At 37.5% G+C, this 10,931-nt stretch overlaps 1 protein-coding gene across 1 annotated transcript in view; it reads left to right on the top strand.

Moving 5' to 3' along the window:
• The window catches only part of shtn2 (shootin 2), a 14,098-nt gene that overhangs the window by 1,439 nt on the left and 1,728 nt on the right, over positions 1-10,931 (top strand). Inside the window, exons 2-15 of the mRNA XM_016236077.1 lie at positions 1,193-1,253; positions 1,456-1,550; positions 2,769-2,949; positions 3,060-3,157; positions 3,384-3,465; positions 3,552-3,646; positions 6,951-7,085; positions 7,608-7,755; positions 8,315-8,525; positions 8,629-8,687; positions 8,850-8,950; positions 9,204-9,233; positions 9,897-9,950; positions 10,464-10,617. Coding sequence (XP_016091563.1) covers positions 1,193-1,253; positions 1,456-1,550; positions 2,769-2,949; positions 3,060-3,157; positions 3,384-3,465; positions 3,552-3,646; positions 6,951-7,085; positions 7,608-7,755; positions 8,315-8,525; positions 8,629-8,687; positions 8,850-8,950; positions 9,204-9,233; positions 9,897-9,950; positions 10,464-10,617 — 1,504 coding nt within the window. The remainder of the gene's footprint in view (positions 1-1,192; positions 1,254-1,455; positions 1,551-2,768; positions 2,950-3,059; positions 3,158-3,383; positions 3,466-3,551; positions 3,647-6,950; positions 7,086-7,607; positions 7,756-8,314; positions 8,526-8,628; positions 8,688-8,849; positions 8,951-9,203; positions 9,234-9,896; positions 9,951-10,463; positions 10,618-10,931) is intronic.

The raw sequence follows: 10,931 nt of genomic DNA, 5'->3' as shown, positions 1-10,931 counted from the left end.
GTACGCTCCGCCCCGAGACCCGAGACCAAGACCCAGGTACGAGCCTTTTTAGGGTTGGCCGGATATTATCGCTGCTTCATCCCTAACTTCTCCTCTTTAGCCGCCTCCCTGACATACTTGACCAGGAAGGGGCAGCCTTCGGCACCCGCATCCAGATCTCTGGAACCTAAGGGACCTACCAACAGCTGTGGTAGACAGTATCACTCACCAATAAGACCCCTGGAGATGCTCAATTAGAGTCGTGCTTTCTTTCCTGCAAGAAAGTTTGGAGCGTAGGCTGTCACCCTCCACCTTGACACCGTGTCCTAACTATACGCGACGTGACAAGATTCCAGCGACAAGCAATTTGAGTGTCCACACCAGACGTGACGTGACAGAATCAATCAAATATCAGCCAATCAGAAGCGTGTGTGGGCGGGCTCTCTCTGGAAGCGCACTGCACTCGCAACGAAATGGATATGTTTATAATCTAATTCATAAATATTAAAGCTTTTTAACATCATTAAATGTACATACTGAGTGACTGATACCATCTTAGTTATGGAATACACTCGTTGGTTCACAGTGAGTTCACAGTTTTAACGGATATCTTTGCTTTAATTTATTTTCAAGATTTGAGGTAAACTATCTGTTGTTGCTTTCAGTATGGCTATAAGGTCACACAAAATTATATTTAAACTCATATTAGACACGTTTAACTTTGAATAAAGCACATAATCACCTGAGATTATCTACTGTCATATAGTTTGTATGTTGTTGTTTCAGCTGCGACGTTGTGGAAATAGAAACTGTTTCTAAATTCAAAATTTTGCGTGTCGCCGTCGCGGCTAGTTAAGACAAAATCTCAGATTAACATGGAAAAGATACCTTTTATCGTGTGTTGCAGCGTCGCGTGTAGTTAGGACACGGTGTGAAAGTGTATGCCGCTGCTATCGTCCCTTCTTGTTACAACTACAAGATGCAATGTCTAAATAACAATAAATGATATCACAAATATGAGAAATACATTTGCAACCGTGAGAGTCTTAAATACAATATAAAGCTGCACATAATGGTTCATTATCTGTCCTGTTATGCTAGTATGCAATGATTCTCCATAAACAGAATCCTCGCTTAAGTGCTTTGCACGTTTTTTTAGTAATGAATTTTAGTATTAAAATGATTATTTGTCATTGCACAATCTGTTATACAGTGTGAGATTCTGGAGAAAGAGCGAGATGAGGCGAATGAAAAGTTGTCAAGGATGGAGGAGGGTGAGATATCTGTGGAAATCTTTTGGAATTGCAATATCCTTATATTTCAACTCATCTACTGTAAGAAAAACAGTAGTCTCACAATGAAAGACATTCTGAGAACCTAACTGTCGTTGAACTAACTATCACTGACTAAACCTTGCCATAATTACTTGAAGTGTCACTGAAAATGTGTACATTTGATTTATATAACTACTTTCAGCCTCTGCTCAACTGCTCAATGAGCTGGATGTGTTAGAGATGCAGTTTCAGATTGAGCGGTCATGCAGGGAGACCGCAGAGGCCTTTGCACTGAAAGTAAGCACACTTCCCTTTTCTCACAAATCTAACGGCTTGTGTATTTGTTTTGTTGATTATTTCACATCCCCTATATCGCTTACAAGCTATGATGTTCTCCAAACTGAGTCATTAATCAACACTCTTAAAAATTTATGTTTTTTATTGGCATCTATGGTTCCATGAAGAAGCTTTAAATGAATAGTTCACCCAAAAATAAAAATGTGCTAAAAATTAACTTACTTTACCCTTCCAAGATGTAAATGAGTTTGTTTCGTCATCAGAACAGATTTGAAGAATTTTAGCATTACATCATTTGCTCAACAATGGATCCTCTGCAGTGAATGGGTGCCATCAAAATGAGTCCAAACAGCTGATAAAAACATCACAATAATCCACAAGTAATCCACACCACTCCAGTCCATCAATCAACATCTCGTGAAGTGAAGAAACTTTATGTTTGTGAGAAACAAACCCATCACTAAATACTTAAAGGTGCTTGATCTTTGCATATTTCTCCCCTGATTCAGACAAGATGAATTTTTCACTGCAGAAAGCATTATTTTTGATAGAGAACTCATATTTTACCCGGAAGCAGTGGTCTGAAGTTAAAAAATGTCTTGATTATGGATTTGTTTCTCACAAACACTTTGCTTCACAAAACGTTAATTGATGGACTGGAGAGGTGTGGATTATTGTGATGTTTTTATCAGCTTTTATCAACTCTCATTCTGACGGCACCCATTCACTCCAGTGGATCCACTGGTGAGCAAGTGATGTAACGCTACATTTATCCTAATCTGTGTACATTTTTACCAAATTGTCAGTTTTGGATGAACTATTCCTTTAACATCTATGGAAACTTTCCATTTCACAAATTGTTCTGTTTTTAGTGGAAAATGTTTCTTTAGATTTTTTTTAAATGTTCTTTGCAGTAAGAAAAAAAAAATGCTTCTTTTAAGAACTGCTCACTGAAGGGATCTTTAAGGAACCAAAAATGGTTCTACTGTGGCATTGCTGGAATCTTGATGTAAGAGTGAAACTGAGTAAACCCAGAGTTCAACACAAGGACAGATTATGGACCTTGCCAATGGTGCCATACAATGTTCCCCTTTATAAATTATATAGTATATTGTTCTTATTGGATTAATAAATAAAGGGGCAAGGGATACTGAGGCTTAACATGGTAAAAGTCATCATACCACGCTTCCTCAATCTTTGGGACTTTTGAACCCACAGGTGAATAAAGATTTCAAGGTATTAAAGAGGCAAAGCCAAGCTATACTTCCCCTGATTCCAGAAATGCCAGAAAATTTCTCCATCCTAAACCTGGAACCCGAAGCTGATCCCAGCTCCGAGCTGGTCTCTGAGGAAGAGAGCGGTGAAGATCCACTTCTCATGAGCCAGAATCAAATTAGAGGTAGACTACTTTCTAAATAAAACAAGCCTCGAAATCAGTTAAAATATGCATTCCCATAAACCTGTCCAAGAATAGAAAAAGTGAATTTTTTTTCTCCAATCTGTTTGTAGAACTACAGTCATCTGTAGACCGGTTACTCGGGGAAAAAATTCAACTTACTGCACAGGTGGAGCTTCTTAAGAAAGAGAAGGAAGATTTAAAGGACAAGGTATAATGGCCTAGTGCCTGCATATGAGACATGCATACAGTTGTTGTCAGACATTTCTGACAAAACAATTAACAATTAGTCCCAAAATGGCAATGGCCATGTTACCAGTGTTACTTCAATTTAGGGATCTTTATGGGTCTCATCAATGCCCTACTTTCATTTTATGTGGGTTGAAATTCTAAGACGCTGAATTCATGAAACTTCAAACTCTTATTCTATTCGTAAGTTGGTGTTGGAGGTCGGAGAGAAAGAGGCCCTTCTGCGAAAGTTCAGTAAGCAGAGCAGGACTGTGAATAAAATGAAGAGAGGTGAGTCAGCCGAATATATCTCACCATTAATGAGCACCTACAGAATAATAGATTCATGGTAATTTCTCTGTGTGTTCGTGCCCCAGTGTCCCAGCTGGTTACAGAAGAGTTTACAGAGATGTCTCAGAAGCTTGAAATAGAACAAGGACTCAGGCAGCATGCTGAAGTTTTTGCACACCAGGTACTCTTTGAATTACAGATGTAAAAACAATGAATATAATTTGGCAAAACTGCAAAAAAAGGACAACAGATGTTAGATAAATAAAACTGCAAAGACTTTTTACTTCAGTCATTGAATAGGTGCTTTCTCACACATACCGCTTTATCTGCAAATTTAACATTTGTTTTAGTTTAGTTGCCAAAATGCCAGCAAATCAGCTACAGCTCAAGTTTGCTGACTTGAGAACATTGCCAGGAAAAGTTCTGTATTATGTCAGAACAAAGCCATAAACGTTAATGGTTTGAGCACGTACAAGTTTAGGACGCTCTGACATACGAGCTCCAACATAATCTCATGGCAAGGATGTTATTCTTAAGTTTTCGTACAATCTGCTTACGCCCCACTGATGCTTAGGTAGGGGTGGACCTTCATGCTTACTTTTTTCCCAAAAGTCACGTGTTTCCGTACAAATCACACTAAACATCGAACATTTAAACATCAAATACTTTAAGGCAATCACAATGTTCAGAAGTTGCCAACCTGATGCAATGACTGAATGAGTTCAGTTGTAAATTATGAAGACAGTAGTCAACAGACCATTTGATCACGAAAAAAAAAAACGTTGAAAAACTATATTTGCAGATGACATTTAGAATCTATTTCAATGATCTGTTGATTACTTTCTCTACCATAAACAGTAAAAGCGCACAGAAGGTAGCAAGCCATAGAAAAACAGATAAAAGACAAAAAGCCACACCTCTGGTTAAAAACGGACGCTTATGAATGAATTTACTCCTTTTCAAATGCCCTTTAAGAAGCCATTTGATTCTTTCAAGCAACCGCCAACCTCACAGAGGCTCATGGGATACCAAAAGTGGCGAAGGAAACATCTCTGCATGTTCAACAGACAGGATATTACGCAAACATTGGACTGTCTGTGACACGTCTTGACTTGAAGCCTTTCCTTTACCGTTTTTACATATGGTCTGTCGGTCATTCACAACGTTTACCGCGGTGATTACACTGAACCCAGAAGATAATTAATTGAAAATACATTATAAAAACACTATTTTACCAATTCGGCTTTTATTAAGCAGCAAACAACAATGCCGCAAATTTTACGTTACTCGTTACTCACTCGTTGACGGACGTCTGTCAGTTCCACAATCCACAAGCAGTGACAGACAAATTAACACTTTCTATTCGGCAAATCTTACTGAATTTGAATTTAGTAGCCTATACCTATATACTTTGGGTTTTGGGTTCAGTTCCGTGTAGATTAATTTCCATTTGGATGTAAATACGATCCCCTTTCCTAATGTACATTAAGTTTCTTGACGATAAAGTTTGTAATAATTCAGTGATAACCGCTCTCGATAAGAGCTTTATAATTTTGTCTGTTATTTAGAAAATTGATTAAATCAATTAGGAGCCACGCTTTAGGCAAACTTCAACTGACGCTCACGTGCCGCAGAGGCGTGTTTGAATTGGATCTTAGTTTCAAAAGCGCGGGCGACAACAGGAATCGGTGCATTTTTGTAACATTTATTGTGATAAATTATTATATTATTATATTATATCAAATTATTATATATTATTTGATAAAAAAAAAAAATCAATCAATCAATGAATAAAGGCTCGACATACTTCTGGTTACCAGCATTAAAAATAACAATTTAAAGGTGTCAACACTAGCAAAACTCCTGATCACACGATTGACTGGATTTTGCCGCAAAATTTTGCCGAGCACCGTTAAATGTGACTTTATTAAAGTTTTTAGAGTCAGGACAACTTTATTTGTATAGCACATTTCATACTCATTTGGAATTCAAAGTGTGCTTTAGATATATATATATATATATATAAATATAAAGATTAAAAATAATCATAACAGAAGCATTAGAAATAAACTAATAAATAAATAAATGGTTAAAAATGCAAGAAACATATTTTAGATACTGATACATAATCTTATGATAGTTACCTAACAGCTCAATTAAATAATCTGGACATAAAAACACACTTCTCGCTCAAAGGCCTGCATGCCCTGGCCGACAACATGACAATATCTGAATCAATAGACAGTAGAAGGGAGGAAGTGTGTTGTCTTCCCGATTTGGTCAAGTGTGCACAAGGGCCATGGGAGATTTGGGCTGGATCCGGTCAATTCGCACTCACGACTGTGAACCTGCATTAATGAAACAAACACGAAACAATGAAGAGAAAACACTGGATTGGAATAACACACACTCTTTGACCGTGCCAGTCCAGCTGGCTCTGTTAATACCAGTAGGTTTAGCGTTCATTCAGTCTAAATGAGCATCTCCGCATAAAAGTGGCATCTGTCTTTGCATCCCTCGTCTCTTCCTGCGGTAATTAGCGCCCATCGAGATGGCAGTTTGAAATTCGGCAGCTCTTTAAACCCCTATCCTTGTTTGACACTTCCTATCCGCCATCTCTTTTGTCGGCTTTGTGTATATTGTTCCCCATTTGCAGACACAGACATAATGGGGGTCCCAACAGGGGGCCTTCACCTGTGAAAGGGACCCCCAACGGTTCGCGCACCACTCAAACTCATTCTGAATGTGCGGCCACACACCACACAGCTTGAATGACATTCTTTATCGCCACCCCTTCCATTTGTCTGTTTTTCCTGTGTTTCGAAAACACATTCATCTTTTTCACATTCAGTGTTTTTTTCCAGTCACAGAGAGCCTAATGACGGACTAATTCGAAAGGGAGAAAATACAGGCTGTCGTCGCACAAAGAGACACACCCGTTTACTCGTCAAGCATATGTGTTTTCCTTGTAATTGCACCTCCACAGGGGTCGCGCTTGGTGGTTTAGGCCCGCTCTTCTTGCGAGCCGAACGAAAGGGCAGTGAATGGAGGTGAGAAGTGAGAGTCCAAACTGTCCGACACATGACAAACTCGCACTTCCCTTTCCTGCTCGCCGTTTCTGCTTTTCAACAAGTACACTTCTTGTTATCGAAAATTTCAGGGAGATAATGGATGGTTTGATTTTTGGTTTCCCAAACTGAACTGATTCTATTGAGGTTTTGTTCTGCTGAAAGAAAGTCTTTCTGATAATTCTCTGCATGAATAATTAACATGCCCACTGAGCTCAACAAATAAAAGAAAAATGTTGGAAAGGTCGTTAAAATGAACTTTGAATGTTGGCTTGTGTAAAAATGAGTCTGAAGCATGTTTAGACCTTCTGCAGTGTGAAAACTTTGGACATTTGAAGAGAGATTTGAAGTTTGGCTTGGTGATGGATGGATGGATGGATGATAGACTGATTGATCAAGATTGGTTTTCCCTTACAGATGCTGGTGAAACAGCAGGAAATCCAGAGACAGATTCAGAACGCAGAGACTGAGAAACAACTAAAACAGGCTCTGAGTCAAGTGACTGAAATCAGCAAAGCTCTGGAAGAGATACGACTCTGTTACCAAAACCAGGTGAGTGTGTCAGTGTATCTGGTGTATTCAGGTTTTCATGTCAGAGACGTGGAGTTGTGATGCTTATGTGGTTGAGAAACACATTTGAATCCATTGCATCGTTTCCCGATCCAGTTTCCCCAGTTATTTACTTCATTTCTTGTCTATATAAATAGAAGCTGTGAAAAAATAATTAATATAATTTGTATTTTCACTATACTTGTACCAAACTTTTTATTTGCACTTAAATACTTATTATAATAATTAAATAATTACTTTTTTGTGCACTCTCAAAAATGCTGGGTTGTTTTAACGCAACTTTGGGTCAAATATGGACTAACCCAACTGTTGGGTTAAATTTTTCAATTACATTTTTAACCCAAAAATTGGGTTAGTCCATATTTGACCCAACGTTGGGTTAAAACAACCCAGCATTTTTCAGAGTGTGGAGGTAGCTTGAGGATTTTCAATTGAAACAATCCTAAAGCGTCAACCAGTAACATGTGATATTTGAATTAGCTTTAATTGTATCCATCTATACAGATTTCTCAGACAGCAGCTCAGGATCTCAACTCTCTGTCCGATCTGGCCACAGTAAGAACAAAGCTGGAGATCACCGAGAATGAGAGGAGCGAGATTGAGATTCAACTGAAAGACTCGCAACAATCTGTTAATGCACTTCAGGAGGAAAGTAGGTCTTATTTGAAAAGTTATCTATATTATGATGCTGAAAAAGTGTTAGGACCTTATATTGCTTGAAAGAACCCTCAAAGGAAAGACAAAACGCACATGAGATCTCAGCTGTTTCATCAAGATGATGAGTTGAGATTTAGGGCAGGTGGAAACTAACTTCTCAGATTTTTCTCCTGAGAAAAGATCTCACATATGTCCCTCTAGAGTTTCAAAAGAGATTTCAATAATGTCTCAAACTCAGATTGGCCAAGATACTAAATTCTGCAATCAAAGTCTCCATATGAACTCAAGCATTTCTCACCAAGTTCTACATTTACTTAGGTTTTGTTAGAAGAAACAGAGACAATGAGTAATATTAGTTGATGCCTACATTAGACATGCTTGAGGCCTCCATTATGTCTCCAGAGCTTTGAAAGAGCCATCGCTGAGCAACTGAATTTTCCCACCCGAGAGTAATAGTACTATATCTTGGACATTTTTATTTTTTAAAATATTATTATTTTGTTATAAAATGATCAATATTTTAATTGCAATATTTAAATTTAATTTGCAATTAGTCAAGCTGCTCAAGGATAAACTGAGCGAGATGGAGCAACTTTCTTCCATCCAATCTAACCAGTCGAACGAAGCAAACGAAAATCCAGCCGATCCACCATCACTGGTGCCGCCACCACCTCCTCCTCCTCCTCCTCCCCCACCTCCTCCTCCTCCCCCTCCTCCTCCACCTCCTCCTCCACCTACTCCTCCTCCATCTTCAGCTGTCACTGAGTGAGTCTTCAGCACCTTTTTATGTCAAGCCATTCCAACCATAAAAACACACTACCTGAAGCATCTCCAAAATTTATTAAAAACAAATCCATTGTATTTTTAGCCCATTAAAGGCTTTGAGGAACCGAAAGCAGGGAGGAAACAGCACCACTCAAACTGCGAGTAAGACAATCATGCCTTACATCTGACCTGTACTATGTGGAAGGCAAAATCGGCACAGCAGACAGGAAGAAACAATACAGTCATTTAAAAGTTGAATTTAAATCAAAGAAAGCAAGTGCTGCTCTTCCATCCTCAATGAATACTGTGCACATTTTCTCACAGAACCCGCAATTACAGAGGATATGAAGGCCAGAGCTGTGGATGAAATGATGGAAAGAATCAAGAAAGGCATTATTCTCAAACCTATTCTCAGAACACCACAGGTGAGTCTGTCACTTGTGTATTATTACATGTTTTGCTGAACATAAATTGTACAGTGATTCACCAACACTGTCTGTATGACAATAATCAAATGTGTGATGGAAAAAAATCCTATGAGCATGTATGCATCACATACAGTTCTCACAGTAGGACATCGATTTCAATGATATAATAAAATACACCTTTGTAAGATAATCTATGTTATATTGGTCTGTTTAAGCAGAAAAAATAAATAAATATTTGGTTTCTGTTCAGGCTGTGTCAGAGGATGAAAATGCATGGAAGGTTAGTGATACTAATGTTTTTTCTACAGTTACACATTATTGCAGTCTTTCAGGTCTTCCTGCAACTTACAGGTATGCGTGATTCCTATTGAATTTTAAAGTATGAGGAGATTTCCTATTTTCTCTCTCTATGAAACTAGTTCCAGTGTGTGTGTGTGCGACATGCCTAACCACTTCATACATTGCTTGTGAATTATGTGAACTCTGGAGCACAAAACCAGTCTTAAGTCGCTGGGGTATATTTGTAGCCATAGCCAAAAATACATTGTATGGGTCAAAATTATAGATTTTTCTTTTATAAAATCATTAGGATATTAAGTAAAGATCATGTTCCATGAAGATATTTTGTAAATTTACTACTGTAAATATATTAAAACTTAATTTTTGATTAGTAATATGCATTGCTAAGAACTTAATTTGGACAACTTTAAAGATGATTTTCTCAGTATTTAGATTTTTTTGCACCCTCAGATTCCAGATTTCTCAGCCAAACATTGTCCTATCCTAACAAACCATACAACAATGGAAAGCGTATTTATTCAGCTTTCAGATGATGTATAAATTACCCTTATGATTATGTTTTGTGTTCCAGGGTCACATATTAATAAAGTAACTATTCAGAAATTACAAAATATTATTAATCAAAAATAATTGACGTTTACAGGAGCAAAGGTCTGAGAACCGGAAATCAGCTGTGCTGGAATTACAGGGGATGCTGGTAAAATAAGATCTCTTAAAATGTGGACTACTGATAACTTTTATTACTCAGACTAGCTGTTTGCAAGGTTGACATTAAAATATACTTGTGGTTATCCATAGAAGATATACTTTCAGATAAGGAATTAAAATCTGGGTCTCTTATGCTCATCAAGGCTGCATTTATTTGACCGAAAATACAGTCAAAAATTGTGAAATATTATTTCAATATAAAATAACTGTTTTCTATTTGAATATATTTTAAAATTTAATTTATTCCTGTGATGCAAATCTGAATTTTCAGCATCATTACTCAAGTCTTTAGTGTTACCGGCTACTGTTAATTTGTTTATTAAACATTGGTATGTTTTATTATATTACTGTTTGCAGCCATTTTATAATAGGGTCGTGTGTTAGTGATTTTATCACAGTTAAGGTAGTTTTAGAGAAAACACCCCTTAACCACTGCAAAATCACTATTATACCTCTCATGGCTTATTGTATTAATGTAACTTTATTGGCTGGTTCACCTCAGGATTGCATGAGGAGGTCTGGCCCTCGAAGGGTGGAATCTAAAAAACGCTTCAGCCGTAATGTTGGGGAGGCAGAGCTTCAGATGGTGCTCCAGAGAAGGAGACGGGCTATGGGGGATGAAAAAGGGACCCCTCCTTCTCCAACCAAACCCAATGGTACCATCTCTCCCTTTACTCTGTCAAAGGCCAGAAAAGCATCATTTAAACTGCTGATGCATTTAAATGTGCGTCAGCTTATACAAAACTGGTCAACCCTAAAGTTTATTATTGGAACAATTAGCACACTGTAAACAAAAACAGTGAATTCTGAATTTTTTTGCATGTAATTTATTTGCAGATTTATCCCTATTTATCTTGTATTTTCAATTATCTTTTATCCAGATTTATCATTTATTATGATCTTTTATCCCCTGTACTGTAATGTGTACAAACTTATATATTATATACAAGCTTATATATATATATATATA

The sequence above is a fragment of the Sinocyclocheilus grahami genome, unplaced genomic scaffold, assembly GCF_001515645.1.
Source record: "Sinocyclocheilus grahami isolate Dianchi unplaced genomic scaffold, SAMN03320097.WGS_v1.1 scaffold481.1, whole genome shotgun sequence".
In the NCBI taxonomy this organism is placed as follows: domain Eukaryota; kingdom Metazoa; phylum Chordata; class Actinopteri; order Cypriniformes; family Cyprinidae; genus Sinocyclocheilus; species Sinocyclocheilus grahami.
The sequence above is the reverse complement of the archived record's forward strand: the minus strand, read 5'-3'. Positions and strand labels throughout refer to the sequence as shown.